The sequence below is a fragment of the Neofelis nebulosa genome, chromosome 7, assembly GCF_028018385.1.
Source record: "Neofelis nebulosa isolate mNeoNeb1 chromosome 7, mNeoNeb1.pri, whole genome shotgun sequence".
NCBI lineage: Eukaryota > Metazoa > Chordata > Mammalia > Carnivora > Felidae > Neofelis > Neofelis nebulosa.
This window is the reverse complement of record NC_080788.1, coordinates 82,053,923-82,076,646: the sequence shown is the minus strand read 5'-3', so window position 1 is coordinate 82,076,646 and position 22,724 is coordinate 82,053,923. Positions and strand designations below refer to the sequence as shown.

Below are 22,724 nucleotides of genomic sequence, written 5' to 3'. Positions count from 1 at the left end.
AGGCTCCAGGCCTGGGCTGATGGCCATCCCCCCTGACGCGGGGCTTGAACTCACTAACCGTGAGATCGTGACCTGAGCTGAAGTCGGACGCTCAACCGACTGAGCCACCCAGGCGCCCCTGTGTTTAACTTTTTGAGGAACCACCATACTTTCCCACCACAGCTGTACTATGTTACATTCCCACCAGCAAGGTGCAAAATGTCCACTTTCTTCATACCCTTCATACCCACCCTTATTATTTTCCTTTTTTTTTTCAATTATACCCATCCTAATTGGTATGAAATGGTGCAAATGTGATTCTTAATCTTTGACTTTTGAGACTTTAGGAATATCAATTTCTAAATACCAATAGTGTCTATTGATCTGAATTTTCTGTCACAGAGTCTTCTGGCAAACAGACATTTGGACCAACATCCCTCTTAATTTACATAGCATCTAAATAATTTAATTGGTATAGACCCAATTTAACATGGGGATGACAAGGCACTAATCTTCTCATATCTATGTTAAAATAATTTATGCTTTAACGTTTTCAGTGTAAAAAAGATATCTTAAATGTCTCTTTTCAATACCCATAGATTAAACTATCTCAGAAATATGTGACTAAGATAATTATAAATATTTAAGAATCTGCCCAGGTAATGTCATAATGTACTTGATTTTAGAATAGCCATAACAATATTAACTTATCTTCCCTGGTTTTCAAGTTTTACTTTAAATTTTTGCAATACCTTATAGCACCAAAATTATGTAGGACCACATAGTATCGCTGACCTATTACCTTTTATATATTTAATTCATTAGTTCTATCTATCACCCAATAAATATCAATCGGTACATAGTTCTATCTATCTAGTTCAATTGATGCAGAATGCAGACATTTAGGCCACATCACACACAGTCCCTAAATATTCCAGCTAGCTTTGCACAAACTATTCTAAGCCACAGACATATATCCTACTCAGAAATCCCCAGAATGGATGATATTAATTACAAGGGGTTACAAAAATGAAGGGAAATTAACCTTCATTACTAACTTTTTTTTAGAAGGGAAATAATAGTAGTTTGATGCCCTAGAAATGCTGCTAATTGACTTGGCATCACTGCCTCCCTGGGCATTTAGGGGCTTAGTCTCTCTCTCTCTCTCTCTTTGAGTATGAGGAACAAAAAGCTTTGGGTAGATGAAAACTTTCATTGTTGGCCCCTATTACAAGCCTTTGGAGCTGGAACGGTCTTCCCAGAGCAGGAGGAATAGGATCGATGACTAGGCTGTGGCTCCAAGTGTCCCTGAAGCAAGTAAGGGCCAGTGCCTCTTCCCTCCCCACACTCCTCTGTCCTGACAAGCCCGCTGAAGTGTATAAGGCAGGACTTAAGAAAGCTATTAGATGGAACATATGATTCTTTGAAATGAGAAGAGCATTAGGGGCAACTGAGTGACTCAGGAGGTTAAGCGTCCAACTCTTGCATTCAGCTCAGATCATGATCTTATGGTTTGTGAGTTCGAGCCCCACATCAGGCTCTGTGCATAAGGCTCAGGAAGCCTGCTTGGGATTCTCTCTCTCCCTTGCTCTCTGCTCCTCCACTTACAGGCATGTGTTCTCTGTTTCACTCTCTCTGAAAATAAATAAATAAACTTAAAAAACAAAAAAAAAGAATAGCTTCGGATACCTAGAAGCTACAGAGAGAGCCTTTCGTCTCCCTCCTCAAACCTGCTACAATAATAAACAAGAATGTGCTTTGCTAGTTTTTCAAAAATATTTTGTTCATCTCTGTATAGACTGTGAACTCCTCAAGAACAGAAAGAAGCCTATCAGTCACACTATTTCTTTTCTCTGTTATTATACACAATTGTTGTTCAATAAAAGATACTCAATGAAAATTGTATATGGGTAATCACAATTGTATGTGATTTGCAAAATGACTTTAGGTATAAAATAATAAGATTGAACCAGAGTTTTATTTAACAAATATTTTCATCACACTTAATTTGTGTGCAGGCATGATTCTGTATGCTTTATAAATAGTAACTCACTGGGGCACCTGGGTGGCTCAGTCGGTTAGGCATCTGACTCTTGGTTTCATCTCAGGTCATGATCGCACAATTTGTGGGTTCAAACCCCGTGTCAGGATCTGTGCTGGCAGTGCAGAGCCTGCTTGGGATTCTCTCTCTCTCTGCCCTCTTTGCCCCTCCCCTGCTCGTACTCTCTCTCAAAATAAATAAATAAACATTAAAAACAAAAGCAAATAGTAGCTCACTTAATCCTACAACAATTCTATGAATTAGGTCCCATTTATTACCCCTATGTAACAGACTATGAAACTGAAACACTTGTTCAAGGCCATATAGTAAGCAACTGGAGGAACCAGTACTGTAAGCCCAGGGAGTCTGGTGCTAGAATCCATGTTCTTTACCATTATACTTACTGCCTGACATCACTGCTAGGGGGCAGTCAGGCTGGGCTTTAAGCCCAGATCCACCTAGGCTATTTATTTCAACAAAAAGCACCTTCTTGGCTATAAAAATGCTAAGTGAAATTAGTCAGTCAGAGAAAGACAAATATCATATGGCTTCACTCATATGAGGACTTTAAGAGACAAAACAGATGAACATAAGGGAAGGGAAACAAAAATAATATAAAAACAGGGAGGGGGACAAAACATGAGACTCATAAATATGGAGAACAAACAGAGGGTTACTGGAGGGCTTGTGGGAGGGGGGATGGGCAAAGTGGGTAAGGGGCATTAAGGAATCTACTCCTGAAATCATTGTTGCACTATGTGCTAACTAATTTGGATGTAAATTTTAAAAAAATAAATTAATTAAGTTAAAAATAAAAACATCAAATAGAAATGCGTAGACAATGTCAGGATCCACAAAGTAAAAACCAAAAAATAGCATTGAACTTATAATCAGATTTGGGGAGTGGTCTGGCTTTGCCTCTAGCTTGGTGTTTTATATGAGGCAGTTATACAAATTTTCTGGGCCTTAGCTTCCTCATCTATAACATGGGGACGTCTCTTAATGAGATTGTGGATATGAAGCTACTTCTAAAATGTAAAACACTATATAAATGTACTCTTAAAAGGGTTTTTTTTAATTTGTCACTTTACATTTTAAGAAAATGGGATGTAAACTTAAGAAAATTCTCCCAAACTGTATTTTTTAACTTTCCATAAAAGAATCATTAATTTTTAGAAAACCTATTTGTTATAGTTGTATTGATCTCATCCATGTTCTCACTATTGTGAATTCTCGGGGGCCCCCTTTATAAACAAAGAATTAGTGGCTTCGCTTTTGGAACTGGTGCTTGGAGACAATCTTACAAAACAATGTGCCTATTAGCATCCAATTATATAAACCTGCTTCATTATATCAGGATCAAACTGGCTCAAGAAAAGACTATAGAGATGACGAGATATTTTTCAAATGCCAGCTTGAGTTCTTTCCTCAAGAAATGGCTCCTTGCTTTAATGAGATGATTGGGCTGCTCAGCGGATGACATGTGGGAGGCAGGGTGGGGTGTAAGGTAGGACTGTGTGCACACAAGAAGTCAAATCCATAGCCCTGAGACGAGGGCAACAACGATTTACTACCAGAGTTTATGTACCTGGCATGTGAGAATCTGAGCTCTGAGAATACAACAGTGAAAAGACACAATCCCTGTCTTCAAGGAGCTTAAAGTGTCATGTGCAGGATTTGAATGTGGCTTCACATAATAATCATCTCGAACACCTTCTTAAAATGCCAGTGTCCAAGCCTTACTCAAATCGAGTAAACCACAATCTCTCAGGGCGCCCTGGTGGCTCAGTCCGTTAAGACCCTGACTTTGGCTCAGGTCATGATCTCACAGTTCATGTGTAGCCTCTCCTAGGGCTCTGTGCTGACAGCTCAGAGCCTGGAGTCGGCTTCGGATTCTGTGTCTCCCTCTCTCTCTCTACCCCTCCCCCGCTCACACTCTGCCTCTCTCTTTCAAAAATAATAAGCATTAAAAATTTAAAAAGAATCTCTAGTGACAGGACCCAGGAATCTGTCCTTTATTAAAATTCTTGGGGCGCCTGGGTGGTGCAGTCGGTTGGGTGTCGGACTTCAGCCAGGTCACGATCTCGCGGTCCATGAGTTTGAGCCCCGCGTCAGGCTCTGGGCTGATGGCTCGGAGCCTGGAGCCTGTTTCCGATTCTGTGTCTCCCTCTCTCTCTGCCCCTCCCCCGTTCATGCTCTGTCTCTCTCTGTCCCAAAAATAAATAAAAAACGTTGAAAAAAAAATTAAAAAAAAAAAAATTCTTGGGCTGACTCTAAAGTAGAACCAGAAGAGAAAAGCCCTGTTTAGTGGGAAAGAAAAAGAAGTTAAAAGGTCATTATGGTACAAAGAATAAGTGCCATGTTTGGGGAAACAAATGAAAGCCCCAGCCCAGGTTTCACCAGTTTTCCCAGATGAATCCTGGAGAACAGAGTTAAACATATTAAGAAAGGGAAGGGTAGTACAACAGAGGAAGCCAAGGTGTAAAAGCTCAAGGGAAAGAGAGCACAGGGCCACAAAGCAGCACTTTCCAAACGTAAATATGCATGCGAATCCCATAATCATCTTGTTAAAATGCTGATTCTGTTTCACCAGTACAGAGTAGGGCTGAGATTCTGCATTTCTAACAGGATCCCAGGGGATCCATTACTGCTGGTTCAGAGCAAGAGAAGAGTAAAAGTGGAGTATAGATGTGAGAAGCAAGATGAGTAGGAAGGGTCAACCCGAACTTGATCCTGAATGCCCCTGCTAAGGAGTTTGGATTTGATCCTAGACTTTATCCTGAGGGCGTTAGGGAGCTGCTACCAGATCATAAGCCAAACAGCAATAGAATTCTATTTTCATTTTATTTTTGTTTATGTTTTTTAAATGTTTACTTATTTTGAGGGAGAGGGAGGGACAGAGAGAGAGGAGAAGGGGAATCCCAGGCAGGCTCCAAGCTGTCAGCACAGAGCCCGATACGGTGCTCGAACCCACAAAACCATGAGATCATGACCTGAGCTGAGACACTTAACCAACTGAGCCACCCAGGTGCCACTCTATTTTCATTTTAGAAAGATCATTCTGGCTACTCTGATGAAGAGGTCAAAACTGGAGGTGAGGGGCGCCTGAGTGGCTCAGTCAGTTGAGCGTCCGACTTCGGCTCAGGCATGATCTCACAGCTCATGAGTTCGAGCCCCGTGTCAGGCTCTGTGCTGACAGCTCAGAGCCTGGAGCCTGATTCGGATTCTGTGTCTCCCTCTCTCTCTGCCCCTAACCCATTCGCATTCTGTCTCTGTCTCTCTCAAAAATAAATAAACATTAAAAAAAAATTTTTTTTAATAAAAAACTGGGGGTGAGCAGTCAAACTGGACAGTGTTGGGAGTAATCCAGGGAACAGATGATTGGCGTGAACTAAGATAGTGTGAGTGGGGACGGAGAAAACCAGAGAGTCTTGTCCGGTAAATTCTGCTGGTTGCAAAGCCAAACCAGAGGGCAAAAGTTGAAGGTGATGCCTGTATCAATTACTTGCAAACAGTAGATTTCATTCTGCTGGTTTGACCACAAACTGATTTATTAAAGGATATTAAGTAGTTCATAGAACTATTGGGGTGGCTGGGGAAACATTCAAGGCTAAGCTCCCAGGAACAGTGCCCAAAACTCGACCACAGAACCACCCAGATCAGGAACCTGTCACTGGTGTTCTCTATTTCACTAAATAGTGCCAGCTTCTGCCACTGCTGCCACTGAGCCCCAAATACCAGCACTTGGTTTTATTACAACTGCTACTGACATCAATGCTGCGTCTGCATCAAATCTTGAACTGTCCTGTGCCTAAAAGCTCTGCCAACACCGCCATCAGGTACATGGAAGCCCCATGCAGACAGAGCCTGTTTTATTCACATTGCTCATTTCCAAATATAATCTTGCATGAAGGTATCTAATTGGCGTGCCTGCATCCTAGCTGCAAAGGAGGCTGGGAGCTGAGTTCTGCTTTCCACCTGGGAGGGAAAAGGATGCTTGTAATGTAGGAATTTCCCTAAACATAAAAGCTACTCGAAAGACAATGACGTCCATTGAATTTAACCTAAAAAGCTTTTTGAAATGATTAGCTTCAGAAAGAGACAAAATTGCACCATGCTGAGGAGTGTCTGAGAGGTGAGAATCCAGAGCCTTCCGAGAGGAGCAACTTTTTTAAACTTGGAGAATTAAGGAGTAATTCCACCTCCTGTTTCCCACAAAAAGTAATTCTCACACATTCTACCAATTAGAGATTAATTTGTGCTAAGGGACTGCTATTAAAATGCAAATATACCTTTTAAGAAGGTTAAGTTTCATTCACAAGTTAATGGGAATTACTTTAATCAGCTTCACACCCAGCAGAGTGTACCTAAACACAGTACTTAGAATATTAGACTTTGGATTGTGGCCTAAAGGAAGGAACACTTTTGAGTTGAAGGTTAAGACTGGAGTGAACTTTGGAGACCCTGAAGACTGCATAATTCATGTATAGGGAAGTGTTATAAAAGAGAAAGAAGACAGAGAGGTATTCCTAAGAGAGAGTCAGTTGGTGACTAAGAAGTTGCCTAGGTATGATACAGCCCTGGGGTGCCTGGGTAGCTCAGTCAGTAAGGGACCAACTCTTGATTTTGGCTGTGGACATGATCTCATGGTTGTGAGATCAAGCTCCGGATCAGGCTTCTCGCTGAGCATGTTATCTGCTTGTTAGTCTCTCTCTCTGCCCCTCCCCCACTCAGGTTCTTTCTCTCTCCCCCTCTCTCTCTCAAACATAAATAAATAAACATTAAAAAAGTGGTTCACTATTTTTTGTATATAAAATCAAATCTGGTCCTGAGTCCCTTCCCTCACAATCCAAAGGATTCCATGAAAGCTCTAAGGACTTTGGTCTTTTTTCTTTTTTAATTTTTAAAAAATGTTTATTTATTTTTGAGAGAGAGACAGAGTGTGAGTGGGAGAGGGACAGAGACAGAGGGAGACACAGAATCCAAAGCAGGTTCCAGGCTCTGAATTGTCAGCACAGAGCCTGACGTGGGGCTCAAACCCACAAACCATGAGATCATGACCTGAGCCGAAGTTGGACACTTAACTGACTGAGCCACACAGGTGCCCCAGGACACTGAGGTCTTTCATGGCCCCCTCTAACATGCCTTTTTTTTTTTTTTTTAATTTTTTTTTTAAAGTTTATTTATTTTTGAGACAGAGAGAGACAGAGCATGAACGGGGGAGGGTCAGAGAGAGAGGGGACACAGAATCTGAAAGGCTTCAGGCTCTGAGCTGTCAGCACAAAGCCTGACGCGGCTTGAACTCACAAACGGTGAGATCATGACCTGAACCCAAGTCGGAAGCTTAACCGACTGAGCCACCCAGGTGCCCCTAACATGCCTTTTATTCAATTCTGCAACACCCCTTGGAGGCAGCAGCTCCATCTCTTCTCTTGGCATTTTCACCAAGGCTAGGATCCCAGCAACCTTTCTTTTCTGATGTCTTAGCCATACCTCCAATGGCAGAAAAAAGAGGGTGGTGGTGCAAGGACCTTGACTCATGTTATGCTGATAACTCACAGAGTCTAACTTCACCTCTCTCAACTCTTAGAGAAATTAAGGATTTCCATTAGAGATGTTAACTGCAGCTATCTCTGTCTCCCCAGCTGTTACCTTCCAACAAAAAGATGTTGGCCTTTAAAACCCCTTCAGTCCGTGTGCTTGGTGTCTTACTTGCCTTCCAGATTCACATTCAAGCATTCTCCACCCTGCCTTTGCCCTGGAGCCTGGGAGAGCAGCAGGTCCCTTGCTTGCTAGCTTCCGGTAGGGTTTTGCCAATGAGGACCTCTGGCAGGAAATACAAGGAAGATAGAGTATGGGGCCAGGTATTTATTTCCTTAGCTCCCTCCCTAAACAGTCAACTGGAGTTGGATGTGCTTCTTGACAGAATGTCAACTCCTTCTCTTAAGGGTCTACATAAGTCTCTACCTCTGGATTCCAGACTCCCTCCCTTTTTCCTTTCATCCCAAGGGGCTGGTTACATATCAGCTGCTACTATGCCCTGAGATACTACACTACTCCTATAGTTCTCCTACACCCACAACTTTGTGAATAGTCCCTTTGTAAATAACACTTTCTCAGGTTATTCTATTTAGAACATATTTGATTGCTGATAGGACCCTGACTGATACAGTCCGTATGATAAAATAATTTATGTATTTTTTGACTATAAAGAATTTTCAGTATCTTCTTTCCAAAAATAATATATTTGTATATGGCATTTACTCATGGATGTCAAAGAACTGTATAAATGATAATTCCCACAACATTTCTTGGTAGGAGGATATGAGAGGATAATTTTTAAAAGAGTAAAATCACAACTGTCATACAAATATAAAATAGACATGTGTCAAAGATTTTCATTTCATTCATATTTAACTCAGTAAGGAAGAAACCAGTAACATACTACAACCAGTTCAAAAGAGAGCTCAAATGTCCTGTATGCAGAATTCCAAATAATTTATGCAGATACTCCCCACTTAAAAAGGTGGACAGTAACACCACCCTTTGAATTTGGGCTGTGTTTAGTGATTTGCTTCCAAAGAGAACATTGTGGAAGGGAGAAGAATGTGTAACTTAATACTGGAGAAACTTGGCAAACTCCACCTTAGCCAGGAGATCAAGGTTAATATCATCAGCAAAAAGACATGTTGTCAGCATGTATCCTTGATATGATGTAATAAGAATGTCACTTCACTTCTGTGATGCTCATTCAAAAACCCATAACCTTGGTCCAATCATGAGAAAAATATAAAATTCAATATAGGAACATCTTACACTGTAGGTGACCAGTATTCCTCAAAACTGCCGAGGTCATCAAAAACAAGGAAAATCTGAGAAACAGCCACAGCCTGAAGAAACATCATGACTAAATGTAACATGGTATCCTAGATGGATTCCAGAAAAAGGATTTAGTAAGAAGTATGGAGTTTAATTAATGTACCAGTGCTGGTTCCTTTAGTTGTAACAAACATACCATAGTCATTTGAGATGTTGATAAAAGGGGAAATTGGGTGAGGGGGTATATAAGAATTCTGTACTATTCCTGCATCTTTTCTATAAATCTAAATCTATTGTAAAATTTAAAGTTTATTTTCACAAGAGAGAAAATTCAAGGTGCTATACATTTATAGTCAGATAAAGAATGTTAAAATGGATTTACAAGAGGATGCAAAACTGACAAAATCAGTCAATATCCATAGAGTAATAATCAAATTTTACATTTTTATGGACAGGAATGATTTATTTACTATTCATGTTTAACAAATCAACTCTATCTCTAAAGAGTTGTAAGACAGCCTAGACTAAGACAAATCCAAAATAGCCTGATAGGACCAAAGTAATCCCCAGAGGCTCCAGCATTCCTTTAAAAGGATATCTAGGAATCTCCTCTGCCCATTCAAAATCTTTCAGTTTTTTTTTTTTCCTACAAAGAATGTAGGTGTCCAAATTATAAAAAGCCCTTACAACAGCCAGGCATGACTTGACAAAATGACTAAGAGAAGTATACAAATATTCAAAAGGTTATACAATGCTTTGCTAAGTTATCACATCACTACAGACTGAAAAATAACCCAAAGATCAAGATAATTTATTAGCCTACCAGGGGGAAACCCTACAGACCTCCAGATATACATCATTGCCTTAGAGTTAAAAGCACTTGCAATATTAAGTTTCCTAGGCAACATACCAGCAAATGGTGCAGTAATAAAATAAGAATTTAAAAAAGCAAATTGAACAAAGAAACAATCAATACCAGGTTCCAAATTCCACCCCCTACCTGGCTATACAAACTACTCATGTTAAAGATAGACTCAGCTTTTAGGTGGGGAACTATCATTTTCCCAGGCCTCATATTTCCATATAGAGGAGCTTCAACTAGACTAACACTCCTGGCCTCAGTTTCTGCCTGTGTAAGAGGCTCCATGACAAAATATGTGGTTGCAGTTTGGAGCATTTGCTTTTGGCCTTTTTGTTTCAGGCACTACTTAAATATGTTTGTTTCCTCTTTCCTCACAGTCTTAATGCATGTGGCAAGTGTCTTAAAGCCAGAATGCACATGGGTCTTTCAAACCTCGGTTTCCCATGCCCTGGTGGAAGAGTGACTATCTCTCATAGTAAATTAATAAAGAGACTTTTGAATATAACCTAGCATAAATGCTTGAACAAAAGGGAAAATGTGTTGATCGTGCCCTATGTGAGAATTTCCACTCTATGTCACAGCAATATTTCTTATTATAAATGAATAAGTAAGTATTCTAGTTCTACCCCAATTCATGTGCATTTATTTTTGTATGAACCAGTTTCTCAGAACTTGATCACCTCCCTAGCTACTGAAAAAAATAAATCCCTGAACTTTCAAGTGGTGGAGGGCTAGATTTCTTCCAGCCTCTGTAAGATTAAAACACATACCTCTTTCAGTTGCACTTCTGATGAACATACGCCTAGGTAAAGAGGTAAGGGGCTCAGGTAAAAGGCTCATTCTAAAGCTGAATCTTAGGGAAAGCTCTGCTTATTTTGAGAACTATGAAACAGGTTACAGTTCCTCTCTCTTTCCTTTCCTCTTTAACATCAAGAAGCTTAGCATCAACTATAAAGGATCTTTGAGAACTAGTTCTCAAATTTTTCATGTTTGTGAAATACTTTTGAATTTGGGTCAGCCAACGTGAATGAATCAAACAACTTAAAAAACTCTAAATCAATTCTTGTCACATCTCAGAGGCCCTAGAATGCATTCCTACATAACCCACTAACCATACAGTCCCCTTTTAGCACTACAACAGTTTGAGAACTATTCCTGCTCAGACAGTGATTTTTTGCATACTCACAGGCAAAGCTCTCTTATGTTCCTATTCAACCACCATCCTCCTCTAGAGCCACCTTAATACCGCACTTCATCTTTTACTTCTAACCTCAAGGAAATCGTAAATGTGCTCTGCCTCAACATTACATATGATAGTGTGAAAGAAAATTCCAAAGTTAAATAAACATTGCTAAGAGAGTCTTTCAAAAATAGGGTCAGGAGGATACTGGAGAAGCAAGGCCCATAGACCTCGGCTTCAATTTTTGGAACACCTTGGACTTTTGACTTTTGTCAATTGCACTTTCACTACCTTCCAGAATGCCTCCTTCTACTTTGGACTAAAATAGAGATAATGTAACATGTATCAGCTAAATAGCCAATTGTTTATTAGATAGTTTAACTGTCAGCACCAATCCTAATTCAATCACAGAAGTCATATAACCTTATGGGCTTTGCCTTTGTGAGCCTGTGCTTTCCACTTACAGTTCCGAACACGCTTTCAATTTCAGTCCACTCAAGGGGCGCCTGGGTGGCGCAGTCGGTTAAGCGTCCGACTTCAGCCAGGTCACGATCTCGCGGTCCGTGAGTTCGAGCCCCGCGTCAGGCTCTGGGCTGATGGCTCGGAGCCTGGAGCCTGTTTCCGATTCTGTGTCTCCCTCTCTCTCTGCCCCTCCCCCGTTCATGCTCTGTCTCTCTCTGTCCCAAAAAAATAAATAAATAAATAAAAAAAAAAAAAAAAAAAAAAATGTTCAATTTCAGTCCACTCTGTCCTCAAGACTGTAATCCCTAATACCCCAAAATAAATGCTTTGGCTGCTTTACAGCTTCTTCTTCTTGATTGACAATGGATATAATTGTTTTACTACAAAAAGTAATGTAGCTGTGAAAACTTTGCTGCTTACTGTATACTCTCAGCACTCTAGGCAAGGACCAGTGTGTTTACCTATTTGTTTTCAATTTCCCCTACTGGGACTTACTGATAAAAGTCTATTTTCCTTCCTCCCAGTGCTTTATGTTTATTCACATTTTACTATTTTATTGCATGTATGTCTTGCCTTCTTGAATTCTTTGTAGAATGAGACTAGATGCTGAAAAACATTAATAAAATACAGAAAGGAATAGTTTAGTGCCTACTCTCTACTGCCCTCTGCAGGTGTAAGGAGAGAATAAGGGAGTCACAACCTATTACTACCTGCAGCAGTGTCCAGGAGATTCTCACCTAACAGAAGGTTTAAAACAACTGGTGATTCTTGAAAGGATAACCATTACCAACCAGACTCCACCTATTCACAGGAAGGATTTACCAATTTGCTAAAGTCCCTTCACCGTGAAAAGATCTCTGGGAGCCACATATCCTATTTTCAAGGGAACTTGCTATCTCCCATACTTACATACAAATCGACATCTTAGTCCTCTCTTACTCTGGGTCATGACTAAAGGCCTTTATGTTAAAGTTCCTTACAGTCCTGTAAAACTTGAGTCTGGGAGTGAAGAAAAAAGAGATTCAATAGTTATAACGACATAAAGGCAAAAACAATGCAACTTGTCTGTGCTTTGCAGACAAATGTCAACAAACACAGGAACCCCTGCAATGCAGCAGAGATCATGAGAGTTTTTGCTTTTTGTTTTTGCAAAAAGTGTAAAGCAGCCTGCTTTAGATAACCAGCAAACAGGCAGCTTCCATTTTGTGTAGAAAAGACCATTGATTATGCATGGATTATTTTCTTCAGTCATACTACTTTATATGGGTAGCAACACTGTCAGTGATGTCATCTTCTAAGACAACAGACCCGAATGTATAGGCATATTGTGCCAACTGAGCCCAAATCAATGACCTGAGTAATGCAATCATGGTAACACTATTATTCCTCATCTAAACCCTCCAAGCCCATAGAAAAATAATGCTAATCTGATGCATGTTCAAGAAATACGTTGTGTGGGAAAGAAGATCAAGCCTTTGTTTAATTTTATTTACATTCTAATTTGTACTTAGAGGAAACCCCCCAAAATTATCATTATGTGCATCGGACTATGTTGTTTTCTTTTTCAGGTTAAAATATTTATTAACAATGACACACTTTCTTGGATAAGAATAGTTTTAGCGAGGATATTTTCCAAAAAATTGAACTCCAAATGTGCATTCGCATAGCATACCAACATCTTTCCATAACTACTGGATCAGAATGATTTACAGCATTCCTGATAAAGGAGACATCGTTAGAATACGGGAAAATTTTAAAGACATGGCTTGTAGTTTCATCTCTGGTTGTTTTGTGATTCAATTGATTCACTCAGTTTACCTACCTTTATAATGGGCATAACATAGACTTAAGCAGATTTAAAATTTCTCAGTGTCTGAAAACGTAAACTCTTTGAAGTGAAAAATGTGTCTTTAAATGGTGCGTAGGTAAGAGAGCCTGTGAGTCTTCTCACACGTTTAAAGCATACACTGGGCGCTTTCTGCAAAGTTGGAGAGGCTCAGCGTAGGAGTCAGGTCTTTGTCTTTGAAGGCAGCACATCCGGGTCACCCTAGAGCCAGGCAGAGGCCCCGCCCCTCCAGGGGTGGCTCCACGGGCGATAAGGACGTCCCTCAGCCTCGATGCGCCACGTCCTCCCCGCGCGCTGGAGGAGGAGCTTGAGCGGGTCGGTGCCTGAACCTGTTGGACTGCCACGAGGGTTCGAACCATGGCTGACAGCGGCCGGATTCCTCAGGCCCGGGCACTTCTGCAGCAGTGCCTGCACGCCCGCCTGCAAATACGTCCAGCCGAGGGGGACACCGAGACTCAATGGGTGGAGGTAACGCCAGCCCCGCCACTTCCGTTACATTCCGGCGCGCAGGGGCGGTACTTCCCCCGTTTTCTTGGTGATCTGTCCCCGCTCTCTACGTTTTCTAGCGCGGGCGGTACGTGGCCCTGGCACGTGCTGTAGGCGGTGCCGATTTCCGCTCGGCCCGCCCATCTTTTCTCTCAGCAGCCTGCCAGGCTCCGTCTGTCTCCTTGGTTCTGTTCCACGGACCCTGGAGCTTTCTGCCTTAGACCGTTCGGCCAGCGTAAGAGTGTGTCCCCTGTTCAGGACCGCGAGAATTTGAACTTCCTCCACCTTCTGCCTCCCTGAGCTCGGTGCACTTGAGGCCTAATTGTATCAGATCTCTTGCTTCCAAAGAGCCAGGGCCTTGGCATGCCCTTTGCATTGGTCGGGCTACTGTTGGCTAGTGCTGGTCTGGTTGGAGCTTGTAGATTAGATTATTTGCAGACTTTCAAGTCACTTGTGCTCCAGTTCCCGTGGAATTCCATTTTATGTTGCCTGCAGCTAGGCCTCAGCATAGAAATAAGATTTCCCATGAAACAATTCTTTTTTCAGGAGACTTAAAATTTTGACTTATTTCCAACTTGAAACAAAGACTACTACTGCTAATGTAATGTGTTATTGAACACTGTTCCTCCAAAGAATTTAAACCATTTACACTGATAGGATTTCCTTTTACTTGAATATTTGCCTTTAAAAGATTTATAAGCATATATATTCCTGTATTTCCCCTTTCCCCTTTCCCCATTTCTTTCTCAAAAATTTATGTTTCTTATTTTTGTTACCCCCCCCCTTTTCTGACGTCTTGATTTCTCTGTGGAATTTTGTTCTTTTCATGTTTTCATATTTGCCAGCCTATCCAAATTGCTTTTTTTTATGGCTAACTCCTGGGACTATAAATCCCAAACTGTTAATCATTTAGCTTTCTTCCATCTATTTTATCTTTTTATATCTTCATGCCACATCTCCTTATGCAAAATCAGATATTTTATTGCAGCCTTCCAAACTACCAGTTGTGTTGATAAACTTTTAAAGCTATTACAAAGCTTTCCCTCCCACTCCCACACACAGCTAAATACTAGGAAGAGCTGACAGGTAATTAGATAGTGAGAAAGTATTTTTTTTCCTTTCTCGAGCATCCCCTTTTCCTATTCTATTAAAAGTTACAATTTAAAGAAAATACTGTTTTAATTGTCAAAAGATTTGAAGATTAGTGTTCTCACTTTTATTCATTTAGACCTTTGCTGTCACAGGCTAATGTTCTTCTTCCTGAGACCTGAACTTTTTAAAACTATGTTGAGAATTAACCTGTCATTTCCTACATATTTAAAATGTTTTATACCACGGGATGTCTGGGTGGCTCAGTTGGTTGCACCTCAGACTTTGGCTCAGGTTGCGATTTCAAGGTTCACAAGTTCAAGCCCCATGCCAGGCTCTGTGCTGATAGCTCAGAGCCTGGAGCCTTCTTCAGATTCTGTGTCCCCCTCTCTTTCTGCCCCTCCCCCTCTCACACTCAGTCTCTCTCTCTCTCTCAAAAATAAACAAACATTTAAAAAGTTTTATACCAAAAGAAACTACAAGAAAAGTGGTTTCTGACTTGAAATGGGGATTTTGTAGGTCACAGCTTAAAATCTATTTTTGGAATAAACTAAAAGAAAATACCTTAATGAGATAATGTGGTGTCTATTTCTGCATATAATTAGATACTTAATAGAACTGGTGTCTATTTTTGTATGTACTTAGATACTTAATTCTGACATCGGGAGTGTCCAAATATGAATATGCCTGAGATTTTGTCTGGTACTAAAATAATCCCAGTGGAGAGACCTCTGACAGTGATACAAGTTATCTGTATCATTCATCCTGTCTGCTCCTAATTGTGGGTGTGCTTTGGAGACCTTTGCTTGTTCCAGAAGCACATTTGCACTTAAAAATTGCTTATTTTCCAGGAAATCAGGTGTGAGTGCAAGCTGCATTTATGTTTATATAGAAGGCTATTTAGGTAACACAGAGCCTGTAAGATACAATTGAACTTAAATGCAAACAACAGATAAAGAGTCCCTATCGTGTACAAAATAGTCTGTAAAATGCTTTGGGAATTAAAATGTGAAATAAATTGTGCTTTAGCCCTTAAATTTATTTTTACTTACTCATTTAATAAACATTCATTTAGTTCTTACTGTGAAGTAGGCACCGTTTTAAGCACCTTACAAATATTAATTAATTTAGTCTTTATAATAGCTCTTGGAGTCAGCAAGGTTAAACTACAAAATAAACAATTTGATGATTCAGCGGCAAAATCAGGATCATTTATCAATTCTATTTTCTGCAATTGTAAGAGCTAATAAAGAAATATCCAAGTATTTATATAAAATTAAATTTTTAATATTCCTGATAACAGGACTTAATATCATAAATGCAGTTTCCAGTGCTTAATCACTATGTTGATTTAAAGCATTAACAAAAAATAGTTGGACAGTTTCTTGGTAGTTTAATGAAGTAGATTGAGATCCTCATTTTTATTATCTGCAGGTAAATGGATTAGGAAGAAAAAAGAGTGATGACGTCAAAAGATATCAGTCATGCTGTTTATAAATCAGCCATATCTAATGTGAATTCATTTGTTGAATAAATGGGGCCCTGCAAACTAAACATTTCTAAGTGTCCCAACCTTAAAGGAGAGGAGACTGGGTTATAGTCATAATGACTTTGATTAGAAGTAAATGTTTGAGGGTACAACTTGTGGTCTCCACTGCTCTTGGATATATTTTTTAAACTTAATTTTTGAAAGAAATGATGATTGAGGTGATTGAATATTGGAAAAGATTTTGTTTTATCACACTTAAGAAATCAAATCTGTTGTAAAAACTTATTTCTCTTTCTTTGGGTTTAATCTCTATATAGCAGTTTTGAAATTTTATTCACTTACCTTTGTATCTCTGTATAGAAGTTTTTTTTCTAATCTAAGTTTTCTCTGCTGATTTTTCATAGGTTCAGAGGGGATTAGTGATCTATGTGTGTTTTTTCAAGGGAGCTAATAAAGAACTTCTTCCCAAAATGGGTACGTATTTGATGTTTGTTTTTTAAGAGTGAAAATGAAGAATGATAGATGGGCCAGAAGGGGCAAAAAACACAACCTTAAATTGTACTGGTAAGTTATAAATGAGTTGACTCTATGGTTGTTGGCTTTTTTTTTTTTTTTTTTTGCCTTTATTATTAGGTTATTTTTGCCTTTTCCAAAGTTTAAAGTAAGAAAATGTGGTGGAATTTTTTAAAAACCTCAGCACCATTTCACATGGCTTATAGTTTGGTTTAGAAGAGTATACATACACACACACACACACACACACACAGACACATACAGACAATACACTTGAGTTTCAGCCAGGGATACAAAAACTTGTTAAAAGCAGGGTGGCCACATAGGAAGAAGCAGATGCTTATTTCTTAACAGTTTCCTGATCTCCCAGAGTCCCTGACAGGGGCATGTAGGTAACACTGTATGTGTAAGATGTGGTTCCCATCAAATCTGGACAGCTAGGACTTGCATCATTCTTATGGAAAAATTTAAATTAACCATTTATGTACTTTTTTATAAAAAATGTATATAAATGTAAGGTTTTTCTGATCTTGAACAAAGCTCAGTGTCATCACAACCACACCTCCTCCAGGGACAGGAAAGCAAGGTCAGTGTTCAGGTACCTCTGAACAGGTATTTACCTGCCTGCAGTTTTCCAGTGTCCTGGATAGCCCATAGCACTGGACATTCCTTGTGATAATTACATAGGTTCAGATACATCACATCAAATCTTAAGACAGTATTTGATAAAATAATAACGTACCCAAAAAAGCCTGAACTAATGAAGCTATCCCTAAGGTCGGGGACAGGTTATATTCTCTTCATTAGTAAAGGACAGTACCCAGTTTGGATTAATAAGAAATATAGAGTATACAAATGGAAGTTGCAGCATGCAGAAATTAACCTGGAAGAGCTTCAAGTAGTGAAACTCAAGAGTAAATAGCCCAGTGAGGAACAGCTTAGGCAAAAGGCTGAAAGTTCCTAGAGGTAATTTTATACTGAGACATCAAACATGTTTGACAACTTTGTCAGAGGGTGAAAACTAGACTTAAAGTGAGGATGGAAAGCCAATAACTGATAGTTTGAAATTTGAATCTGGAAGATAATAGGGAGCTTTGCAGGGGTTAAAGAAAATGCAGGGTATCTGGCTTAGTCAGTCAGTGGAGCATGCAACTCTTGATCTCAGGGTGGTGAGTTCGAGGCTCATGTTGGATATAGAGATTACCTTAAAAAAAGAGAGAGAGAGAGAAAATGAATTGAGGGCTCCTGTTACAGAGTAATTTTCTAGGACCTATTGCATGGGTATTGGACATGCTGTCCATTTTCCTAAGTTAATATGTTGCCTGGAATTAAATCTTTATTAACTATAAGGAGTATAGTAGAAATATGTAAAAACAGCAAGAGAATTTTTGTCATTGTAACTTAAGATTGACTCCTAAAGTTGTTTCATACTTTCTTAAGTGACTCTTAATCATAATAAGATGAAATGAACCAACCAAATCCAAGCACATTTTGGTTTTTTGTGTTGTTTTTTTTAAATGTTTATTTATTTTTGAGAGAGAGAGTGTGTGCACACAAGCAGGGGAGGGGTGGGGGTGGGCGGGGGCAGAGGATCTGAAACCGGTTCTGTGCTGACAGCAGCAAGCCTGATGCAGAGGTCGAACCCACAAACTGTGAGATCACGACCTGAGCCAAAGTTGTATGCTTAACCAACTGAGCCACACAGGAAACCCACATTCTGTTTTATAGTCAGTAAATCCTGTGTGCTTCCATATACCTCTGAGTTCTCTCTGAATACATGCATAAGGTTGTAGTAAATTAAAAACACTGAGGGAGGTCCACCTTAACTCTTTTAGTGGACAGTCTAAAACAAAACTTCATATATCATGATTCTCAGTAAAGAACTGTGAATCTAAGAATCACATTCTGCTGGTGTGAGTGATGAGCAAAAAGAGTCCATCTATCATTGATAGCATTAGCCTGTACTTCCCTCTATTCCAGGAGGCAAAGTAAGCCAATGTGATGGAATTCTCTTAAACCCCACCTCATACTTATTACATGGATTCAGATCTTTCTAATCAAATCATGTACCCCTTGGGAACATAACCAGTTATATCCACAGATTCTGAAATAACGTGGCTAACATAGAGATGTGCAGAATCTTTCTCAATTCATCTTCAGTATAACTGAGATCCAGGGACCTGTCAAAGCTTAACTTCCCATATACATCGTTAGAGATACTTGATTGATAACCTGTCTTCGGATCTTAGAGTTTCCAACATGCCATTAATTCATTGTCTCATTTAAAAAAAATTTTTTTTTCAACGTTTATTTATTTATTTTTGGGACAGAGAGAGACAGAGCATGAACGGGGAGGGGCAGAGAGAGAGGGAGACACAGAATCAGAAACAGGCTCCAGGCTCCGAGCCATCAGCCCAGAGCCTGACGCGGGGCTCGAACTCACAGACCGCGAGATCGTGACCTGGCTGAAGTCGGACGCTTAACTGACTGCGCCACCCAGGCGCCCCAATTCATTGTCTCATTTTAATTCTACATACTGACATTCGTATTTGCATTATAATTACTTGTACATACTGATATTTGTATACCAACAGCATTAATTGAATTCTTAGTTTTCGCCAGTAGAGGGAGGTGTGTGGAAGTATAATAAATTGTACTTACCTCTCTGGCCTGTTATTCCGAAATTGTCTACTTAGTCTATCAGTAGCCTGAGGCCTGGATAACTGGGTAGAGATTTCCCTTGGAATGAAGTGCTCTGAAGAGTTAGTTTCCTTAGAAGCAATCAATAACGACCACTGTCCGTAGAGCAAAGTCCTATTCATAATAGAGAAAATTAGATGTATTTTAAAATAGATGTTAGTTGAAAATTGATAGTGCTTCTTGCATAGCTTAGGAATTCATTTGGATATTCATCTTGGCAGGATTCTACCAGGTTAATTCCCTAATTCGTAGAGTGGGGCAACCATTCTGAATCCTTACTGACACTTACTACAAACCCTCCAAGACTTGAAACCATGGATACCCTATTAGAAAGCATACCTTTTCAAGCCTAATTACTGGGCAGGACTGTGAGATTTATATAGTTTCTTTTACCGTTCATCATTTCTTTTACCGTTTATCCTCTGAGAAAGATTCTTTTTTTTTTTTAAATGTTTATTTTTTGAGAGAGAGCAAGTAAGAGAGGGGCAGAGAGAGAGGGAGTCAGAGAATCCCAAGCAGGCTTCTCCAAGGTCAACACAGAGCCTCATGTGGGACTCGAACTCACAAACCGTGAGATCATGACCTGAGCTGAAATGAAGAGTCAGACGCTTAACCAACAGAACCACTCAGGCACCCCAGGAATATTCTTTATAAGCAGAAGTTATTTATACCTTTTATAGAGTCAAGGAGACCCTTAGGCTATTTCTATTAGATATTTCTTTTATTTATTGTTTTGAGAATGGCTAATGTTGAGATGAAAAGGTTTTCTAAGATTAGATTTTTAGCTACTTATAGATATTTATGGCGTTCTTTTGGCAGTTCTTATTCACTATAAGAAGAATATAGTTTCATAATGCCATAAAAATAATACCATGTTTTCTTGTGTATGTATGAACTTAATGCCAATATACCTTTTGATTTACTTTTTCAATTGTGATAGTGAATTCCTGATGATTCTTGCCTTCACCTTTATGGGTGGTTACATGGGTTACATTTGTCAAATGATTAGACATGATAATAGTGCCTTGGAGGTTATGAAACTGCAAAATTATCTGGTTTATGATGAGAATAAACTGGAACCTTTGTCTCAGCTTTGAACTCTAGGCAATTAAGTTACACTAAGATTTCTATTTAATATTATTTGTTGTAAAGCAGAATTTTATGTGAGGAGGATTTATCGTGACCTTTTCCAATGAGATTTACTTATGGAATATAAAGGAACAAAAAGGTAAAATCTGCTCATGTATCCCCCTGAGGCAACAATGTTTAAGGTTTCAGTATACAGTTAATTTTTAGTCTTTTCTGCCTGAATTTATCATTTAGATCTTGACTGCCCAGTTGGATTTAGAACATCATGCCATTTTTTGCTTGAAATTTGCCTTGTTTTTCATGCTTAGATCATTTAGCTTAGGGAAGCAGTTTTTTAAATCTGGATAGAGACTTTGGGTAAAAAGCATGAGCCGACAAACTGGGTTTTAAACATGAGATGTGCTGACTGGATGATTGTTGGTTTTCTTCATGTTTGTTTCTCACTTCAAGATGTTTTCCCTTTCTTCCCCACCCAGTTAATACTCTGTTAAATGTGAAATTAAGTGAAACAGAAAATGGCAAGCACGTGTCTATATTGGACCTACCTGGCAATGTTCTTATCATCCCTCAAGCCACTCTTGGAGGGAGAGTAAAAGGAAGAAACATGCAGTATCACTCTAACTCTGGAAAAGAAGAAGGGTTAGAACTTTATTCCCAATTTGTGACTCTGTGTGAGAAAGAATTAGCTGCTAACAGCAAGTGTGCTGAAGCTGGGGTTGTGGTGGAACATGGTACTTACGGGAACAGGCAGGTGTTAAAGCTGGATACCAATGGACCATACACACACCTAATTGAATTTTGAAAAATTAAAAGTCAGTTTCTCCAGTTGTTTTCTAGTATAAAATGATTTTGACTATATTTAGATTTTCTTCCTCTTCTTGAATACACAATCTGCAGCATTTTTAGACAAGAAAATCCTGGTTCCCACTCATAACTATGCAGCCTGATAATGGAACGACCTTGCCAAGTCACAAACTCAATCTCAGTCACCTTTCATTCTGCTTTCCCCTACACTTCCACTTGAAACTTGAAAAATGCTTTCTATTCATTTCATAGTCATTGTGGAAATGTTCTTAGAGAGCTGTATTTAAAAGTATTTTGTAGTGAAGAATATTGTGTAATCTAGTAAGATATATTTCTTGTACCTTTAAATGTATGTAGTGTGTAATAAAAATAATTATTTTTATTAAAATTAGGTGAAATACCACACAAACTAATTACAATTTTGTCAGTTAGGTTTTACTATTTCAGTTTTCCATATTTTGAATGGAACAATATGCCATTGACTATTCCTTTTAATAATATCTATGAAAGTGTAATATAGAAATGTTATTGTGCATTATGTTACTTTCTAAGGACATCTAAGTGCCTTAAATCATTTTAAGACTCTTTAGTTGATACAAGAAAGTGTGAGGTTTAAAAATTGTTTTTATTTAATATACGTATGGGTTAATACTTCAGTTTCTCAGTTTTTTACCAAAATTATGTCTTATTTTCTGTCTTTGGTTTTTAAAAGTTACTGCTTTGTGAAATTAACGTTCATAAGAAGTCCTTTCTTATTTAATTATATTGCTGTAAAAGGAAGAAGAAGAAAAAGGGAAGCTTTCTACTGGAATTATTTGGAAACAAGTCAACTTGTTCCTTTCCATATTACTTAACTGACGATTTGGAGGCACTGTCATTTTTTCTGTTAGTGAATGTTTGTGCCCATCACCCCCCATTCATATGTTGAAGTCCCCCAACATGATGGTTTTGAAGATGGGGCTTTGGGAAGTAATTAGGGTTAATAGAGAAAATAAATTTCTGTTATTCAAGCCACTCAGTCTATGGTATTTTGTTAGGACATGAGCTGACAAAGACAGTGATAAAAGATAGAGAGGTAATAAGGTAGATTTTTCAGTCAAGAGAGGAAGATATATAAGAAACTCAAAGAATAAATGGATCAGTAAAATATAATATTCAGGTTTTTCAAATGCCTCTGACTTGATTTAGAAAGGTATTTTAAAGAGCAAACATCAAATAATATTTCTAATTACCAAAAGATGAAATTAACTTGAATAAACATCTTAAGTAGCTTCTGAAGATCCCTTTATGTCATAATTTCTTTAGGTCTACCTTCCTAAGATACTTAAAGTTTTTGTTATCACAAAAAAACCTATTTCTCTGTAT

At 39.0% G+C, this 22,724-nt stretch overlaps 1 protein-coding gene across 1 annotated transcript; it reads left to right on the top strand.

Annotated features, from left to right (window-relative positions):
* The first annotated feature begins 13,429 nt into the window (after positions 1-13,429).
* Positions 13,430-22,373, top strand: DTD2 (D-aminoacyl-tRNA deacylase 2). Its single transcript, XM_058738758.1, has 3 exons — positions 13,430-13,657; positions 16,658-16,727; positions 21,032-22,373. Exons 1-3 carry the CDS (start codon positions 13,547-13,549, stop codon positions 21,355-21,357), a joined length of 507 nt encoding a protein of 168 aa, XP_058594741.1. The 5' UTR covers positions 13,430-13,546; the 3' UTR covers positions 21,358-22,373.
* Positions 22,374-22,724: the final 351 nt, after the last annotated feature.

Excerpts from the sequence above, each read along its gene's own strand:
- DTD2 (XM_058738758.1), top strand. The coding sequence starts at position 13,547 with ATGGCTGACAGCGGCCGGATTCCTCAGGCCCGGGCACTTCTGCAGCAG. Across the intron at positions 13,658-16,657 it reads CCGAGACTCAATGGGTGGAG|GTTCAGAGGGGATTAGTGAT; the intron begins GTAACGCCAGCC and ends GATTTTTCATAG. Across the intron at positions 16,728-21,031 it reads AGAACTTCTTCCCAAAATGG|TTAATACTCTGTTAAATGTG; the intron begins GTACGTATTTGA and ends TTCCCCACCCAG.